This window comes from Uranotaenia lowii, chromosome 3 (genome assembly GCF_029784155.1).
Source record: "Uranotaenia lowii strain MFRU-FL chromosome 3, ASM2978415v1, whole genome shotgun sequence".
In the NCBI taxonomy this organism is placed as follows: Eukaryota; Metazoa; Arthropoda; class Insecta; order Diptera; family Culicidae; genus Uranotaenia; species Uranotaenia lowii.
Genome location: NC_073693.1, coordinates 337,696,621 through 337,717,582, shown reverse-complemented (window position 1 = coordinate 337,717,582; position 20,962 = coordinate 337,696,621). Strand labels below are relative to the sequence as shown.

The 20,962-nt window shown below is 39.8% G+C and overlaps 1 protein-coding gene across 2 annotated transcripts in view; it reads right to left on the bottom strand.

The window, feature by feature from the left end:
- Positions 1–16,640, bottom strand: part of LOC129758348 (E3 ubiquitin-protein ligase Nedd-4) — a 55,754-nt gene extending 39,114 nt beyond the window's left edge. The window contains exon 1 of one of the 2 annotated variants that reach the window (XM_055755852.1): positions 15,795–16,640. In XM_055755852.1, coding sequence (XP_055611827.1) covers positions 15,795–15,983 — 189 coding nt within the window. In that variant the 5' untranslated portion in view covers positions 15,984–16,640. The remainder of the gene's footprint in view (positions 1–15,794) is intronic. The other variant, XM_055755854.1, reaches the window with a different exon arrangement.
- Positions 16,641–20,962: the final 4,322 nt, after the last annotated feature.

Sequence of the window (20,962 nt, the reverse complement as noted above, 5' to 3'; positions counted from 1 at the left end):
ATGGTGGTTGGCGGTTTTATCACTGGTGATAAGAAAGAAGACAACGCAACGCACGGCTTGGGCCGACTGGAGCGCAGATTCGAAACAGGTGCCCTGTGATGTATTAGAAGCTAGGGTGGCTTGAATGTTTAGTTTTTCAAGAATCCTACTATTCAATGTGGTGAGGATTCACATATTATTTCAGCTTATGCATAAATTGTTACACGAAATTTGATCTAATAACATTTTTTTATGTTATTCAAACCGTATACAATGAACAACTGACCCGCATTCAAACCACTCTAAAGAGCAAATCTGCTATTTAGAAGAAGGCATTCACTGTGTATGGGATGATAACACAGCTCAGTTATAACCGGTGCGAATCCCGAAAGAGGGTGATAATGAACGATACTTTTATTTTGACTGAATAAAAACCCATGACATCGAGTAGCTTTGTGTGCATTCACAACAAAGCTGAAGAAAACAAATCAGTTTAACATGACTTATCTCATTGAAATTTGGGAATGATATACCCGATCACGGAAGCATATCAAAATTATTACTTAAACCTCAACGAGAAATTAATATCTGATTCAGATTATAGCTTTAAAGATTTTCATTTTTGTCGTTTCGACAAAAAAAAAGGAAAAATATGTATCTACTTCTGGTAAAAAAGTTCTCTCAATTTGCCTGCTTGGAATACATTTATTGGAATTTTGAAGCTTTTTTCTGCTCAGAACACGGGTTAGAAACCTTACAATGGTCTAGAGTGGAAACGTGTGTCTACAGACTTGTCACCTGTAGATGTACGGCCAAGAGAACTACACGTCACACTTGGTACAGTCAGCTACCGACGGGCTGTGTGCCTAGTGTGACAAAAACGTGGTGTGACTGGATACCTTGGTACCAGTGCTCAGTTGCAAGAGGGAGGGTCGGAACGTGTATCGGGTAGTCGCGACCCCGATATGCGGGACGACCAAATGTTTGAGCGGGTTTCGGTCGATCTGCCTTTTGGGGAGGTTCCTGGCCCCGATTCGCGGATACGATTGACTCACGACAGACAGAGGGGCCTTGTGCCGTAACATGTGGCGCCCAGTGGATGGGCCTCAGGTTGAGTCTCGAAGATTCGAGACGGAGAAATAGTTGGATGTGTGGTTATCTCCAGACCCGAGGAGAGGCGAGTTGTTCTCGTCTCGAATTGGGCCAAGAGACGTACTGAACGAGGGCTCTCGAGACACGAGGAGAGGCGGGTCAAGACGTCTCAAATTGTGTCAAGAGGCCGTGACTATTGTGACAAGAGGCCGTATGTGGGACTCGAGTCACGAGTAGCGGCGAACGGACTGCCAACCCGTGAGTCGTGAATCGTAAGAGTGGATGACGATTGCTGGTGTAGGACGTATAAACGAGTATTTGCCGTGGAGCGCATTGCGCGAGTATGGTCTCCCATGTCGGGTATAGCCTTCGTTGCAGGTCCGGATGAGAATTATGGCCAGAGGCCCCAGGTGGACTTTATGGCGTAGGGGTACATAGTATCATGAGTCGTCCAATCGCACCCATGGACCTAGAGTAGCAAACTGGGGTGACGCGGTGGCTCGTCGTGCCTTGGAATGCAATCCGTAAAAAGGATTTACCACCTGGGTGATCAACTAATAAAAAAAAAAAGATGGCCGAACAGAAAATCAAATTGACCACATCTGCATCAGCCGAAAATGGAGAACGAGCCTTCTTGATGTTCGCAACACACGAAGCGCAGACATTGCATCTGACCATCACCTGAAAGATGTCAGACTTCCAACACGGTTTTTTTAAAAAGCGTTCAACAAATTCGTTTCTCGAACTACACTATGGATGATGCAGGGATCAATAGTCGATACATTTTGTCAAAGGCTATTGACGTGATTAACATTAATGCTGTCCTGTCAGTTCCATGTAAAAATGGAATTACCGGTTCTTGCCTGCAGTGGATTGGTTCATATTAAAGAAACTATAGTAAACAAAGAGGCGCAATCTAATCCCTTTCAAAATAATGAGCTTGCAACCTTGCTGTAGGACTGCCTTTAAGACTGCTTGGTTTTGCTCGATTGGAATGACACTGACAGAAAAATTGAAATCGTGACATTTCGTCTCTTTATTTACTCTAGGCTCGTTAGTACATACCAAACATAAAGAGTCCAGTTCGTGAAGCTTGGGAACGCGAGATCCAGCGTATTCTCGGTTAACAGTGGTGTACCACAAGTGCGTCACTTGGGACCCCTCGGAGTGCTGCGCGACGTTTATGTTTTAATATCATTGCTAGAAAATCGTTGGTAAAAAACCTAGGTGTTGAGTTGGATGCGGAACTCAATTTTTTCAAAACATATTGAACAAGTCATTGCCAAAGCAAGCCCATGTACGGAATAGTAAGGATTTAGGATTTGTCATAGGCTGGACAATCCTTACACCATTGATTCGATTTACATTGTTCTTTCCCGAACTGCCATCGAATACGCCAGTAAATTGTGGCAGCCATAATACAATACAGTACATACAGTACATAAAAATAAAATAGAGCGAGTATCAAAAAAGGTTTCTGTGATACGCCCTGAGGAACCTGGCATAACGAAATGCCGGAATTGAGCAAGCATTTACCGGTAGACTGAGTCAATTTCGGATCATTTTTGAATTTTCCATTTCTTGCATCTCGGATGAATTTTTAATCAAAACGAAGCTTTTTAGACCCCAGGGCTTGAGAAATTCAAAAAATGACCCCAAATCGACTCAGTCTAAAGTACCGTGTCAGCCAAAGCAGCTGCCGGCTTACGATGTGCGGAACTGGAAAAGGCAGTTAAACAAGCTTGTGGACTAGACAAAAGAGCCTGGACAAACTCCCTAGCCGAGCAGGGAGAAAGAGCCGCTGCCAAAGAAGATATCCGATTAATTCATGACATTTTTCGCCGTCTTTGTGGCGCAAGGACTATTGCTAGACTAACGCTGAGAGACCGAGCAGGTCAGCTGTTGAAAGATCGAACAGATCAGCTCAAACGTTGGAATGAACATTTTGAACAACTGATCCGAGTCACAAATAGCGATGACCAACACAACCTGCAGCTCGAAGCGCCAACAGTTAGTCGCATTAATGGCGTCAATTCGGAAGCGTCCTCGCTGGCTGAAGTAGAAACAACAATCAAAAACATGCAATACAACAAAGAGCCCCCCCCCCCCCCCCCACCACAAAAAAACTCACAATAAGCTTAGTTCTGTCTGTCTAAAGAACAGAAAGCGGAATCTATCTGGATTCATCAGACATAAAGAAGCGGGAAATTCAAACTTTCAAATTTAAGGCTATTACCCGTAACATTGTTCGGTACGAATGGATCAAGTATAAGCGAAATTTCGATTTTATCGTTGCGGCTTCAGGAGGGACTGACAAAACTTGCATCAAGAATATTTTTCTTCCACAAGACGAGTCGGACCAGACATCCAGGAGGTATTCGCGACGATCCCGGGTGCCGATTGACCCATACGCGGTCGCGATACAGCATCTTGACGCGTACCGTAAACTGGGGGAACTTTGATCACTTTTTTCATTCATTTTTGAATATTTTGGAAGGGGTTGCTTTTTCGTAATACCTAAAAGCTTTAAATCCCTTACTGAGGTGAGGAGTATCAAACATGATCATTGATTGCAGTAAATTCAAACGACATTTGTGGTCATAATTGAATGTTTGTTACAAAACCAGATTTCGAGTTTCGGGGTAACTTTGATCACTTTGGTTTAAACGTATCTCAACATCTTCAAATTTATTGTTTTGATGCCATTTAGCACAGAAGACTTAAAATATCGATAACAGTATTTTTTGTTTGGACTCGATTGAATTTTTCAACGTTTCCTTTCAAAAACCAATATACTCAAAAGATGGACAATGTTGCTGCATACATTTAGGGGCAAAAATTATAAACATTTCTTTGTATTTTTTGGCCTCAAAAACAAATGAAATTTTATCTTCATGCAATTCCCTGAGTCCTCGCACTGTTCCTATGTTCTTTTTTTCTTCAAATTTAATAATTTGATAGGGTTTTTAGCCATTTTTTCTATACGAACTTTTTCATGGAAAATGACCGATTTTTTTCAATATTCAAAAATTATCATCAAATGACCATAAAAATAACACTTACACTAAACCCAAACCAAAAAAAAAGTGGAACTTTCACATTTGACAACCCATTTGCTTCTAAATGCTCAAATTTGATCAGGAGAGATGTTTGTTTGTGAGCCTTCCAAAACCACGATATTTTAACATTTTAAAATTACAATTGAATTAATATAAAAAATCTTCTAATAAAAACCAAATTTAGCTTATTTGTAACTTAATTTATAGGCTTTCAAATGTAGTAAACAGTTTTCAGAAATTTTTACTTTAAACTTAGTTAATGATGATTATCTGTTAAAATTTCATGTTGATCAAAGTTACCCCGCTGATCAAAGTTCCCCCAGTTTACGGTACTTCTCCCTTAAGCAACACACGACGTTTGAGACGAATGTTTTCTGGACACTCAAGCCGAATCAGGAGGAGGCAATCGGAAAGTTCATGTTGCGTTGTCAGGATTCAGTAGAGAAAGCTAAACCGTTGACTGTCCTTGGGAAGTTTGACGCATGCCTATCAATTGATGACGGAGGAAAACTCATTGAATAGGTTGCGACGTTCTACGTGGTACTCGGAGGCCAACAGTGCTTGTTGGGGTTTTATTCACCGGATTACCAAGCACTCACGGAATCAACATGATTGAGTCTGCGCAAAAACGGCCATTCCTCAAAATTACAGGCGTTTAAATCGAGATCCCTATTGACAAAAGTGTTGCGCCGGTGTGCCAACATCCTCGTCGTCCCCCAATTTCTTTTTGTCCAAAAATAGAGGAAAAGCTAACCTCTTTGCTTGTTAGTGTAACAGTACCAGTGGTTAAGAATAATGGGGACCTTCGATTGTGCGTCGACATGCGCCGCACAAACCGGGCGATTTTGCGAGAACGTCATATGCCCAAGGTTGAGAATTTTGGCCCAGATTCACGTCCGCAAAATATTTTAGTCGTCTAGACATATAAGAGGCTTTTCATCAAGTGGAGTTGAAGAAAGACAGCCGTTACATAACAACCTTCATAACCCACATCGGCCTCTTTCGATATAAACGGCTGATGTACGGAATTGTAGTTGCTCCAGAGATATTCCAGCGCATCATGGAACAAATTTTGAGTCGCTGCAAACCGTCAATTTTATCGACGATATCCTTTTCTTTCGTAGCACAGAAGAAGAACGTGATGCGAAACTGAAGGTAGTACTATCGATTCTGAAAGATCCTCACCAGTAGCATTGGGGGCGGTTTAAATACAATTCGAAGGTTCAACTGATTGCTAGCCTCGGTCGATTGCATACGCCAGCAAGAGTCTAACACAGGGGTGAGCAACCTTTTGAACCAACGGGCCACTTTAAATTTGAAATGTTGTCGGCGGGCCGCACTTTAGGTGTTAAGTTTTTTTTTAATAATTAGGAGAGCTTCACGTAATTTTTTATAACTACCAATTTTGATGAAAACAAATCTCAAATAGGAAAGATAAAACGAATTCACGTGCTTATAAACAGAAATTCGACACGACTTTTCAAATAACCGATATTGAAAAGGTGCATCACTTAATCTTTGTCATTTTTGAATTCTATCAATTTTGTAAGTAATTGAACTTCTTGGCGAACATTCGTTCTTACAACTGTCTTGTTAAATCCGATGGTACTTTTCGTCATAACTTTCATTTAAAAATCTTCTGAAGCTTACCACAGTGATAAATAAAACTGTGAAAAACATATATTTTAAAAAATCACCGTCTTCTTGGCGTTGGACGTTGGACGTTGAATCGTTAATTGACTTTTTGTGATTTTTTTTTTCCACAATAAAAACTGGTCCTCTAAGCCTAGATTTTTTATCCTATAAACGGGAAAAACCCCCGTTTTTTTTTAATTGAAGGTCTGTATTGGAACATTGCATTGAGATGATGAGCAAGGTTGTCGAAATTACAGAAAAATGTTCAATTTTTTAACAACTTTCTTCAAAAAATTAAATTCTTGATTCTAGAATTTTTTTTCGAAATTTTCATAATTTTTAGTCTTATGTAGATATCTTTAGCATAGGATTTTTAAAGCTATAATATGACTTTGATAATGTGGAATGCGAATTATAAGTGAAATAACTTGTTATAAATGTTTTAAATTTTCTATCCAAATGTCTGAAAACAGTATCACAGAAAAATCGCCAAAGAATCACCGAATTTCAGAAGTCTATTGTTTTTTTAAAGAACTTTTTTTTTCGGCAACTTCGGTTTTTTTACCAACATGAATTAGCTGATGTTGGTAAAAAAACATAAAATCGATCCCCCAGGCTTTTTTATAAAACTTTCGTAATTTTCGTCAATATTCAGAAATAAAAAAGGTTTCACAAGGTTAAATTTTTTTGCCAGTATTGCCGAACTGAATAGAATAACTTTTAAAACAAATATCTGCTGAGGGTTTTACTCCATTTCGCCGAAAACGTTTGCCCGGAATTAAAAATCTCCAGAATTGCAGAAAACCACTTCTCCAGAATTTTGTTTTCCTCACAATGAACCTTTTCTTAGAAAGAAAAGTGAAGCACTAGATAGTCGGAAGTCTGTGTTTTATTGTCAGTTTACCAGCGACGTTTCTAAAAAAAATAATTAAAATTCACAATATGGTTTTCAAGTTCTGAATGATTTTTGAAAGGCATACTAGTAAGCATAAAATCAAAGTACCCAAATCTTTACAAAATACAATACTGGCTCAAAAATAAAATAACTTGGAAATTTTTAAAAAATTGTAAGACAAAATTGAATAAGATTAAACTAGAGAGGAAAACAAAACTTTAGGAAAAAAATTAGGTTTTGTGGCATTCTAGAAAATGTTTCATTCTGGGGAAAAAAAATCTGGAATATGGTCCATCCTGGGCAAAAATTTCTGGTAAATGGTGCATTCTGGGAAAAAAAATATGGGGAATGGTTCATTCTGGGTAAATATTGTCGGGCTTTTGCGATACAATCCTTCTGAGCGAATCTTTTATAATACAACTTTATTTTTGCTTGAAACGAAAATAATGACTTCACAAACGGACTCGAAATTCCTTTGATCATGAATAGCATCATATTTTTGGTTGCTCTCCCGACTTACTTTAATGGATTTGGCTTTTCAAAGTGGTAGGAGTCATTTGGATAAATGTTCCTGAATAAAAAGAAAACTACAATATTACGTTAGGCCAATAAACAATATTGCATTTATGCCTTGAATGGAACATAATAAATGCTTAAAATGCCAGAAAAATGTTATCAATTGTAATGATTGTGAGGCAAATACAGATAAGTGCATATTTGATCAAGTCATATAAATTTTCTTAAGAATTCATTGTAGAAAAAAGTTAAGTTAAATTTGAAAAAAGCTTCGCGGGCCGCACAAAAGGGTCTCGCGGGCCACATGCGGCCCGCGGGTTGCTCATCCCTGGTCTAACAAACACCGAACAGAGATACTTTCAAACCGAGAAAGAGGCATTAGCCTAAGTTTGAGGGGTAGAAAGGTTTGCAGTATATCTTTATGGAAGAACTTTCGAGCTTGCGACGGACCATAAACTGTTAGAAGCGATTTTTTGACCAACATCTCGGCCATGTGTTCGTGTGACACGATGGGTTCTGCGTCTCCAGTCTTTTTCTTTCGTAGTGAAATACCGTCAAGGGTCATCCAACATAGCGAACCCTCATCTCGTCTGATAGATAATCCGCCATCGGAGACGTTTGACGCAGAAAGTAAGTTCATGGTTTTAGCGGTAATCGACGTACAAGAACCCGAAGATGCCACCCGATCGGATACAGTTCTCAATAGCGTCATAAAGTATTTGCGGTCAAGAAATCGGGATAAAGAGCAGGCTGAATTTTCTTCATTCAAGGACGAACTTGGATTGGTAGGAGATTGGTTGATCCGGGGACACAAGCTCGTCGTATTAAGCTTAAATCAAGAATGCTTGACATTGCCCATGAAGGACACCCGGGAGAGTTCTTAATGAAACGCCGTCTCTGTGAACGCGTGTGGTGGCCGGACATGGACAAAGATGCCATGTACCGAGACGTGTGAAAGCTGTCGTCTGGTTGGACTACCAAGCAAACCGGAACCGATGAGGCGTCGCTATCTACCTTCCAGAGTATGGATCGACACCGCTATTGATTTTCGCCATGTGGTTCTTATCTTTTGATTATCATCGACTATTTTAGCCGTTAAAACGAAATTGAAATCATGTCGGAAATGACCGCTAAAGATACCATCAACAACTTGACAGAATCCTCACTAGCTCAGGTTACCATATCATTTTTTTTATTGATTTGTCTTTGGTTGAAAATAACCGTACAGACTAATATCTTTAAAACTAAGGGAATCTGCTTACAGCTAATTTAAAACTACGCTTACTCATGTTAAAATCAAACAGATGGTACACTAAATTGAAACGGTCACAACATTTATCTACCGGATGATTTCTTCCATAAGTACACCCATAGAAGAGGTTGCAACATCCAATGCCTATTTAGCATATCTCTGTGCCGATAATGCGCTGGAATGTGCACTGTGCCGAAGACGGTATGTTTGAAAAACCGTAACTGGCATAAGGACTCGGCTCCCAACCAAAATGATGACCACTACATTCAATCGAAACAAGAAAAACATTTTATGGGATTTCCTTCCTATTGGATAATTCATCCCAGAAACAAGAAAATAAAATTAAAACCACAACTCCGTAAGGAGAATCGAACTCAAATCACCAACTCTATCACATTGCCAGTCCGACACTTTAACCAGTGAGCTAATTGAGCTTCATGCAGGACGAGGGATATTTGTCATAGGCTTTCTGCCACCGATCAATCAAAAAAAGAACGCTCAACGGTGGCTTCCCGGCGTTTGGCCTCCTTTCAAGGCATTCCTTTGTCTTGTGATGGAAACGGGAAAGGGAACGGGAAACCCATTGAATGAGAACTGTGCTTTGCTTACTGCCTGCTATTACATACATACGCTACATATACACAGCTGCCAAAGCCGGGCAGCTTGGCCGGTGGAAGAAATATTTTTGTTGTTGCTTTTGCTACACACGCACAGTGGTCGGTTCGCTGGCTGCCTGGTGTTGGCCGGTATTTACTTCCATCCTTCTTCGTCTTGTGATGCGATAGTGAGGGACGTGAATTCGTTTTTATTTTGTTTCTTTCAGACATACGCAATTCGGTTAACTTGGGAGGTTAATGCCGGTGGGAGCAAATCGAATCAGCACCGGTCGCGTTATCTTCTTGTACCAATGATGCCGCCATTGGCACAGAGGCTGAATTGTGGGTGTAGTACGGTGGTAGGGTATCCAGAGAAATTCACGTGGCCGAATTGTCCTAGTGGATGCATACATGTTGACCCGTTGTAGAATGTACGCTGAGTCAACGCGGTAGGTCAATACATCGCAGATGAAGGTTTGCTGAAGTTCGGTGCGGCGTTTTTTGAGTGTGGTTAAGTTTATCATTGCACATCTTTACTCATAAGGAGGAAGCTAAAGTGGTTCATTCCAAGGGAGGCGTCGTAAAGCGTACCGAACGAAACTTCGCTGAACACGTTCGAGGCGGTAGCATTGTGTGCTCTGAGAGGAAGCCCACACCTGGGCAGCATACTCTAAGATGCTACGTACTGAAGAGCAGTAGACAGCTTTCAGAGCATAAATATCATCGAATTCGTAAGTGTTTCGACGCAGAAATCCGAGAGTAGCGAATCCTTTAGCTGCAGTAAGTGCAATGTGCTCGGAAAATGTAAGCTTGTTATCAATTTTTACACCTAAGTCGAGAATAGACGTCACATTTGCAAGGCTCTCTCCGGAAAGTTGGTATTCGAAACTGATGACACGACGAGAACGGGAAAAATTAACAATCTTACATTTTTAGCATTTCCTAGCATTCCGTTAAAATGACACCAGTTATCAAGTCTTGCGATATCATCTTGCAAAGCGAGGCAATCAATTTCACTGACGACCTTTCTGAAAAGCTTCAGATCGTCGGCGTACAGGAGCGTATCAGATTGCAACGTGGCACACAAGTCATTCACGAAAATGATGAACAGCAATGGTCCCAGGTGACTACCTTGAGGTACTCCTGACGGTGTGGAAAATATCTTCGAGCATGTATTTTTTATTTTCGTGTAAGCGTGGCGGTGCGATAGATATGAGGTAATCCACTCGAGCAACCAGGTTGGAAAGCCAAGTTGATCCATTTTTGCAATTAATATGTTGTGCGGTACACGGTCGAACGCTTTCGCAAAGTCGATGTAAATAGAATCAACTTGACAACCTTTCTCCAGACTATTAGTTAACGAGCTCACATAACACATTAAGTTGGTGACTGTTGACCTTTTTTCACGAAACCATGTTGAGAATCTGAAATCAAAGGCCTTCGTCCATGTATCAGAACTTCAAATACTTTGGAGATCGAATTCAAAATGGATGCGAGGTAGTTGCTGTCTGCTACAATGTCGGAGGAACTGAAGACACTTTGAAAAAATCGGCGAACATGTTCGTGGATTCCGTCAAGTTACGGGAAGAAACGTCATTAAAACTAACATCGACAGGAATCTTTGCGCTTCGTTTTTTGTTTTGAAAGTGTTTCCAAAATGATGCGGGGTCATTTTTCAGATTCTCTTGCAGACGCAAGATATGCTGTCGGTAGAGCTGCTCATTCATAGCTTTAAAATCTCGTTCTAAGCCTCTCAAACGATGTCTCTGGTTTTCGGTTCGGTTTTTGATGTAATGCTTGCGGACTTTTCGTAGCTGATTACGCAGTCATCTAAGCTCAGAGTTCCACCACTCATGTTTGAATCGCTGGCATCTCTGTGGACGCTTCAGGGGCACGATTCGTTTTAAAATGGAATAAACATTTTCATAAAACGCATTAACGGCAGTGTTAACGTCGTCCGCATCACCGATCGGTTCCCAGCTTGTTAGGTCTAAAGCGGCTGCAACTTGATCAAAATTACATTTACTAAAGTCGAAATCGAGATCACCTATGTATTCGTCCGGCGTTAGATCCAGGTAAGTTTCGATGCATAAGATGAACGGTTAATGATGACGGTCAGTAGGAGTGATCGCGATGGGAGATTCGAACATCACCATATTATCAGGAATATTCGAGAAAACGAGATCCAAAATGCGCATATTATCGTTAGGTATATAGCATTGTTGATACAAACCGGCAGAAAGAAGCATTTTAGTCATTAAAATCTCAGCTTCTGACGAGGCGTTTGTCGGCAAGTAACTGTTAACGTCTTGGTCAAAGAACCATTGTAGGTATGGAAGGATGTAATCGCCAACAACGATGACAGAGTCCCGTATGGTGATCAACTTCATAATTTGTTGAACTGCAGCAAAGTGCGATTCATAGTTCCTTATGCAGCTGTTAGGCCGAAGATAAATACAGCAAAGGAACAGGTTGGGAGAGCACGGGCCGGTTTTTATTTTCACAACTGTTTGTTCAAGATTTTCGCAGTTATTTAAAGTTATCGGAATCGCATTCAGTTCCTTCTTCACGCCAATCAAGACACCACCTCCTCGTTGAGCCGAACTAGTCTCAGAACTACGATCGCAGCGATAGATGTTGTAATTAGATGATAGTTCGCTGTCATGAAATTTATCATTCAACCATGTTTCTGTGATGAGGACACATTCATAATCGCTAGCAGAAAGCGCGCTGTTGAAAGCGGTTGTTTTAGTGCGGATACCACCTGCGTTTTGCTAGTACAAAGTAAGTTTCCGGCGAGCAGTTTCATTCGGGATCATTGCTCGGAACCTCCGTGAGAGCCGCAGTTATTGATTCGGAGTTATGTATGGAGTTGTTTGCACAGTGGTATTCAAAGGAAGCGGTGCCCAAAAAACCTCACTAGATCCATTTCCGGTGAATTCCCTAAAGCGGATTCCAACAGGCCACGTCTCAGTGGTTAAAGCTTTACCTCTCAGATCAGCGTGCATATCGACTTTAAAAGACACGAAAGAGAGTGTATTGATATCTCTTCTCCTGGGAACGAGTTTCCTTATTTTAACATTGTTGTCGCCGAGATGACTGTGAACCATTTCAAGTACCCTTTCTTCAGATACGCTCGGATGAATTCCAGCAAGATACAACGAAAATATAGGAACTGAATCAGCACGTTGGGAGGATATATCGGCATACTCGGAGTTGGTACCCTGAGCGGAAATGCGTGGTGGAGGTGGGCGACGTGGTGTGGAGTTGCGGTTTTCTTCAAATCGACGTCGCTTAGTGCTAGGAACAGGTACAGTGAGTTGGTTGGAGCGTAGAGTATCTGTCGATGTCGGAAGATCTTTGAAACCAGAGCGCGTTTCGCTACGAATAAGCTTTAGGATACTCTCGTGAATTTCATTTTTCAACGACGTTTAAAATGAGTCGATAAAATCGTCATTGACCGAAGAAATGGAAACCATGGCGTTCTTAAAACGGGCATTCGATAGAATGTTTTTGCAACCCGTACAAATCCAGATCAAATGGAACGATTAAATTTAAAGCAATTAATACATTTTTCATATTGAGCCGTACATTCTTTCGTTTCATGGCTTTCAGCACATTTGGCACAACAGGTTTGTTCATTACAATGTTCAGCTTTATGGCCAAAATGCCAACATTTGTAACATCTAAGCACTCTTACTGCTTCATAAATTTTGCATCTTTCCCATCCCACATTAACTTTGCCACGTTTTATCAATGTAGTAAACGTCTCTGCATCAACTTCAATGGTAGCAATCATTGGATTATGTTTCCTGTTTAGGCAAGTGGACTGTATTTTTGGCGAACTAATGAAATTACTCGTTTAATTAGCACTACAATTTCACTCTTTATTATTCTCAACCCTTTCTCTGACATTCACTTTGGAAGGTTCACTTGTTGGTAGGTTACTTCACGAAGGACGACGTTAAAACACGCGGATTAGATTAACAACTAACTCACATCACGACGCGCGCTCCTATTTAAATCCATTAGAATATTCTGGAACACCTCCATATAGACGATGGTTCGCGCGCCGGGATAGTTCTGGAATCTTCCGTGCGTGCGCATGGAATGAACGGCAGAAATTTCTAGAACCTTCCAAGTAAGATGTAATAAAATTATAACGTATTTTTGAGAACCTTCTAGATCCTTCTTATAAGTTTTATTACGCTGGAAATTGACAGAGATTATTCAAGCCCATCGGCTTGAACATTTCCATTTGGTATTTTTCTCGATTTTCAACACTGTGATTTCTGCATCGGATAAATTATTCTGTTTTTTTAATGAACTAACAAAATCCAAATCATTAAAATTATCAATTTTATCAAATCCTACAATTTTTAGTTTAGGTTTAGTGGGTTGTTCAATGTCGATTATGTATTTCTTGCCGAAAATTTTCCGAGCATGTGTCATAAAACCTTGAGCTTTTTCTTTAGTCCAACACCTGACAAACACCTCTCCTGTTGAGTCAATGTAACGGACTTCTTTAACTCCTAAAGGATCTAGAGATGATTTCAATTCCTTGCGTGTGACTTCGATATCCTGTTCAGAGAAATTACGTATTAATCATCAACCCAATCCTTCCTGCTTCGCGTTCCAGTTTGCGGTAGATCTTCTCCACCGCCGCAGATGATCTGCCGACTATATCAATGTCATCAATGTCAAAAAGAAACCAACGAAACCCAAAAATTCTAGAATGTTCCAAAAACATTTTCAACTACTTGACTGCAAAAAATCTTCCCAAATCCCACAGCTCCGTGTTGGTCCGAGGCCTTGGAACTCTACAACTCCACAAGTTGAGTGAAGTATAAAAAAATCGTTCAAAGTTGGACAGCCAGCTTTCCAAGCAAGACAATTGTTCAATACCATTGTAAAAACGAAATATCACCAACATGAAAATCTCTACACTAGTTTGCCAGATTGGGAACAGTCCGGCACGGCCCGGTTGCCCGGATTTTATTGAAAAATGCCCAAAATTAAACCGGATTTATTCACTTTATTTGGCAAATCAAACAATAAAAAAACAAAAAACGCCTCCAAAAGTAATTTTTGGAGCAAGTTTTATAAACATAATTATAAAAGGGGTTTTTTTGAAGCTTTTAATACGATTCAAAATCTGTCGATGAGTTTTAATGGAAATCGATGAGTTTCAATGGAATTTTTTTTTTCAATTTTTTCTTGAGTAGTTCTTGGGTTTTAAGAAAATTTGCCCCGATATTGCTAGGATTTATGGTCGTTACTTTTGAAATCAAATGCCCGTATTTTGTCAGGTTTTTATATAAAATTGCCCGGTGAGGATAGTGCAAGATATGCAGTGGTTGGAATCGATTGGCATTCATCGAAACGGGTTCCTCGACAGTTCTCGATATTCTCAGCAGAAGCTGCAGCTCTTTTAAATAGAAGCAACAAAAAGTGCACATTCAGCTTCAGAAACGGTGATCTTTATAGATTCAGCCAGTTGTTTACAGGCTCTAGAAGGTGGTCAATCTCAAAATCCGTACATTCAAAAAATAGAGTTGTTCTCCGTACAGAAACCAAATTATCTACATACATATTGTTGGATACTTGGTCATTGTGAGATTAAAGGAAATGAAATGGCAAACATCAGAGCTAACGAGGGTAGAGCAGGTGAATTGCCTTCAATACAAATCCCTGCATCGGATGGAATAAAATGGGCAAAGCATGAAATATTACGAATTTTCCGAACAATGTGGTTTGTATTGAGGAACAAAAGTCTAAGGAACATTAAACGAGACATCCAAGTGTGAAAAGATCGGAATAATCGTCGAGTACAAGTGGTGCTTACCAGATTCCGTATATGTCATACTAGAATCTCCAAAGGACATCTCTTTGACAAATCAGACAACACATGCCATACCTGTGACGTCGAGAATACCACCGAACACGTTATCACAAATTGTACAAAATAAAATATGAAGAAATTACCGAACAGTTAGGACTTTCGAACAACATTAGCTTTGTACTGAATAACAATACTCAAAACGAGGATAAGTTTATTAAGTATTTGAAACAAATCCAAGTGTATGATCAAATATAGAATGCAAAATAGATTAAAATTTTCAGGGGAAGAATGACCTTCAGTACATATTATAGGGAAATCCAACGCATCTAGTCACTGCGCTCTGAGAAAACTAAAAATAATAAAGCTGCTCCCTGTCAGGTATTCTGCGCTGCACCGAGAACTTAAAGTGGACCAAAATCAGCGCCTCTTATCTTATCAACCGGTGAGAAAGTTGCAACAGCACAGGGTCCAATTGTATAGCTCTGGTAAACCTCGATAAGGGGGTGGTTGGGATTTTTTGTCGCTTCTGCTGCTGCCAAATACTTATGAACTAAGTTATCTATTGCGACTGTTGGCCTAAAGTATTACAGATCAAGTACGACGAAGGCGAAATACCTTCTGATAATGTCAGAAAAGTCCCCAATTAAACGAAGAAGCAAATCCATCACTATAATTAATAATGACGACGTTATTGCGAAATTGTGACGAAATCTGCTGCATTGCGTGAGTCGTTGAAAAGCGAAGAAAATGTGAATGACTTTCCCTAGACTTTAAGTCTTTGTACAATGAAACGAGTATCATTGCATTCACTCTCGAATGCTTCGATAGGCAGAATAATGCCCATGTTTTTTAACTGGCGTACTTCCGGATGTGACTAATTTTAATTTCAGTCTTTTCCATACTTATATATTGTAGTGAGATGACTTACGGCGTTAAAGAGGGAACCTCGCGGCGTAGAAGAAGCCATCGCTAGCGTGCTGCCATAGTTGGATGTTCCCACCGAGTGAGCCCTTCGGCGGGGAGGTCGCTGGGGAATCGTACTGCCCCCCGATACATTGGTGGAACTCCCACTCGGCATGATTAGTGATGCGTTAAAGTTACTCAGCTGCGACCTCATGCCCTAACGCTACCCGAAGATGAACCACTATCTTCGACTTCCGTGTAGCCCAATATTTGTGTATGCTTTTAGTTACCGGAAACTCGAACTTTACGCGACCTTGGATTGGATTATCACATGTATGTGACTAGCCTTAAGATCTTTATCTAATTACACATCCACCAGATTTGTCCCCGAAACTATTCACTCCGAACACAATTCTATGCCCATTTGATGCTAGTTCTCTTACGGAACAACCTCCCAAGGTGTAGCCGATAGTCGGATAACACCCGAAACTATTTTTCGCGAAACAAGTTATCGCCCTAAACTCACAAGGTTGCACATAAAGGAAAAAACAATGTCGTCGCCATCTGAAAAACTTCTGTGAAGAATCTGACAGCTCATTCAGACTATAACGTTGTGTTTGAGTATCTGGCAAAGCAAGGTGGAGAACTTATCTCCTCGCACCCGCCCCGGTAGGTGGAAACTTCTTTATTACTGGTCCGCGTCCACGTTTGACCGGCGGAGGCTCGCGGGAAGTCTCATTAATCAGCAAACAACACCACCCAACCCCAACTTTCGACCCACCGACCCGAACTCAACCAGATAGCACTCGCGGATGTCACCAGCCACGGAACAGGAAAAACGATTGGAACGGAACGGCACTGAAACTACTACTGCTGAAAAACCGTCTCGGACACGATGATACCGTACGTGTAATTTTCTTCTTCTTCTTCTTCTTCTTGTTCTGTTGTTGATTGCGACATGTCGTTTTCAATCAACGGTGGGATGGGACCGGTGTCGATGACCATATGCCCAGCATGACGTAATACCAGCTTATCGCCTCGCAGTCGGGCGAAATCATCTGGTTTATAGCGTTTATAATTCTGACTTAATCTCTTTTAGGAAATTTGTCACCTCTTTGTAGATTGAAAGATCTTGTGTTTTGAATAGGTCGATCAGTGTTGGGAATTTGGAGTTGAACGTATATTTTGCTCTTGCTGTGTTGAACTTGTTGCAGGACATAATCGTATGTTCTGCGGTTTCAGGAGTGTTGCACAAGTCGCAGTCTGCATCATCAGCAATTTTCCATTTTGCCAGCCAGTATTTAGAATAGCTGTGTCCTGACATTATACGGTTTAGAGTGCGTATCTCCCAGTTGGTGAGTTGTTTATTTTTGTACCATGGAAGCTCCTCGAAACTGTTTTGAATCGCTTGAAAATACTTTCCAGGTTCTCCTTCTTTCTTTGCATAGTCAACGTACCATATCTTGGTAGAATTAAGCTTTCGTCTACTAAACAGATTCATGGCATCCTTCATAAAGACACCGTTGTTGTATAACATTGTCGAGTTGGTACCGATCTTAGCTAAATCATCCGCGATGTCATTTCCGCCTAGTGATATATGACTACACTGCAAAAAAGTCACACTTAGGATGTATGTTTTCCCCACACATACGTCTTCCAAATTACTCTACACTTATATTTCATATGCTTCATATGATACTTATAAGTCACACATAAAATTTACTATCGAAATATGAAATGTATATGTAATCTACACATAAATTCTATGGTTTTCACCTTTGAACATTCAAAATGGCCACTCTGAAGAAAAAGTTGATGTGACACTAAGATCCAACTGAAAAACAATAATCAGGTGAGTAACACTCAATCAAGAAAATAAAAATTGATTCTTATCGATCTTTTCTATTCTCTCCCGTAGGAAGACTGCATGACAAGTAAATCTGATATGGAGCAGATGTCGAGAGAAAATGCAGAAGGTAAGTTAATCAATTAATGATCTCTAGTGTGATTAAAAAAAATGTATTTCATTTTACAGAACAAGAGTCTATGGTGTCCGCCAAAGCCGTCGATCCCGTGTTCAAGCGAATGTGTTGGAATATAGTGAAGCAAATGGGCCGGCCGATCTTACAGACTTTGTCGTCGATATGATAGGGAATAAAAAATAAATGTTTTCAAAATGGCAGACCGAAACTACAAAACTTCTTTTTTTCGTCCGAAAAACCCTTTGGAACAAAAAAAAATCGCCTTTGAGTAGGCATGTATAAAAACGCCTCAAAGTAGGCAAGCGTTTGAGTACAATGCAGGCTATAATATTTAAGTGTGGGATTTTATAACTTTTATGTGATGCAAATAAAAGTTATAAGCTTGAATTCTATATTTTTGGGCACGTATTTTCCAAATGGAAATCACATTGCAAAAATCTATAAGGCTAACACATATTCCTAATATGTGGATTTTTTGCAGTGTAGGTATCCACTGTATTGTGGTTCCTAGTTTGTAAGCAGTATTAATTATCTGTTGTACTATTTGGTTTCTCGAATTGCTTTTTAGGGTGGACCTAATAATTTGGCATGCCGAAAGTGAGTCGGTGTATATCACCCCATTGAAGATGGAGTCAGCATCTAGATGTTCCAGCGCGACATGTATTGCAAAGATCTCTGCGGTAGTGATGCATGTTTCGGTTTCCAACTTTAAACAAATTCTTTTATTGTACTTCGGTAAGTAAATTCCGATCCCACATGCCTCTTGTATTTTGGAGGCGTCAGTGTATATTTCCGGACGGTTTTTATAAATAGTGTTTTGCGAAAATAATACTAATTGTTTCCAGACTCTAGGATCCGTTTGACTTTTGATGCCTTTAAAATTTGTTAGTTCCGTTTTGACATCCAGTGAGTTTGGAAAGTTCGTTTTGATACTAGGGATTATCGACTTGAAAATGTTGAGATGTGCCATGAAAGTTTTTTCGACCAATGTTAGTTTTTCGTTTGAAAAAGTTTCCTCTTGCAGACCAGCCAGCTGTTTGTAGACGACAGTTTGATTAGCCACATGTTTTACGATTTCCCTGCATGTAATGTATTCAATTCTAATTCTTGGTGGGCTTTCAGCGACTAGAGCTGCTAGAGTATTTATCGGAGTAGATTTTGTACATCCTGTTATTTTCCTCCAGTAAGCATTTGTTAGTACCTCTAATTTCGAAATATGCGTTTTGGCGGTGTTTCCAAAGATGGATATTCCATATTCTATGGTGCTACGAACAAGCGCTCTGAACAGAAGTGCAAGTGTTTCAGGGCTCCCTCCGTTTCTTATGCCTGAAATTACTTTCACCATATCGGTGCGATCTTTGATTCTTTTCCCCAAAGATTCTATGTGGGGTTTGAAGCTCAAAGAACGATCAATCTCTATCCCAAGGTATTTGTATGATCTTACTGTTTCAATCTTTGTTCTTTGTAATAATAGATCCATTTTCTCAGAGGTGCGTTTGAAGATTATTGCTTTGGTTTTATTTGGGTTTATTTCTAAGTTTAGACTTTGGGCTCGAGATTCAAAGTTATTTAAGAAATCCTGCGCTTTTTCAGATGCATTTTTTGTGTTCTTAGCTGCAACGACTACCATAAAGTCATCGGCGTATTGTACGAGTGTTACATCTTTGACTTTGATTTCATGGAGGGAAGCTGTATAGAAATTAAAAAGGGTGGGCGATAAAACGTCACCCTGAGGTAATCCGTTGCTTATTATTCTGTTTAAATCACAGTCTTCGGATCTCAGAAATATTTTTCGGTTTCTAAGAAACGACACAATCCATCTAATAAATTCGTCAGGGATTCTTGAGTTAATCATTATCTGTTCTAGAGTTTCGGTTCTTACTGCGTTAAAAGCATTTGAGAGATCAATGAATATTGCTGCTGTTAGTAGTCCGTTCCTCTTGTTCGATTGTATCAAATTAGTTACGTATGTGCAGCAAGAGGTCGTCGATTGTCCTCTCCGAAATCCGAATGATAGCTCAGGTAAAATATTTTTGGATTCCAGATGAAAATTTAATTTTTTAAGTACTGCCGAATTCAAGATTTTGGTTAATGTAGGAATCAGTGAGATTGGTCGATTGCCAGCTGCAGTAGCTTGATCTCTACCTGGTTTTGGGATGGCAATGGTTCTGATTTCTTTTAGGTTATTTGAAAGATTTCCATGTCTCCACATTTTGTTTAGGTCGTAAATGATAACGTCAACTACTTCGGGTTTTAAGTTACGTAACATCTCGTATGTTAACTTGTCATTACCTGGGGCACTCGATTTTTTACTTTGAAGTATGTAATGCCATCCTAGTCGATCTAAGATGTTATATTGTGTTGGTGGTGGAATACTGATACATTCATCGAAATAGACATCGTTTGGCCCAAAATGGAGATCCAAAAATTCATTAGCAAGTATCCTACTGTCTTGAACAGCGTTATTCCTTTGGGTCTTTTGTTTCCCTGTCAATCCACGAACTTTTTGCCACAGTTGTGACGAGTTCGTTTGTGGGTTAATTTCTTCTGTAAATCTTTTTATGCTCTGAGTCATGTGTTCTTTTTTAATACGTTTAAAATACGCAGTTTTTTTCTTCAGGTTCAACAGATTTTCTAGGTTTGACAATTTGTTAAATTTCGAAAGAGCTTCTTGTTTTTGAGTCCAAGCTTCTTCTACCGTATCGTCCCACCAGTATTTAGGATTAAATTTGTTTTTTATTTTGTTGTTCCTAATGATTTTGTTGGAGTGCTTCGATAATTCAGTCAGGTTGGAAACTTCGTCCACTGATAATTGGCTGATTTCTTTAAGTATTTGAGCTTTTTTAAAAACGAATTTTTGATGATGTGGTTGGGAAGTTTTGAGTTCTATGTGTATTAGTAGGTGGTGACTGCCGATTGTTTCTTCGAGTACTTTCCAGGATAAGTCGAAAAACAAGCTATTGGATACTGCAGTGATGTCAATTGCAGTAGAATTTTTGTTTATGTCGAGTGGTCTGAAAGTGGGGCTACCATCGTTTAAAATTATCAGATTCGAAGGATTGAGAACATGATAAATTGTTGAACCTTTCCTATCGGTATTCCTACTGCCCCAGACCGTGTGATGGCTGTTGACATCTCCTCCAATAATAACTTTAGGGAAATTGGAAAAATGTTTAGTAATATTTTCCAATTCTTTACGAATATCTTCATG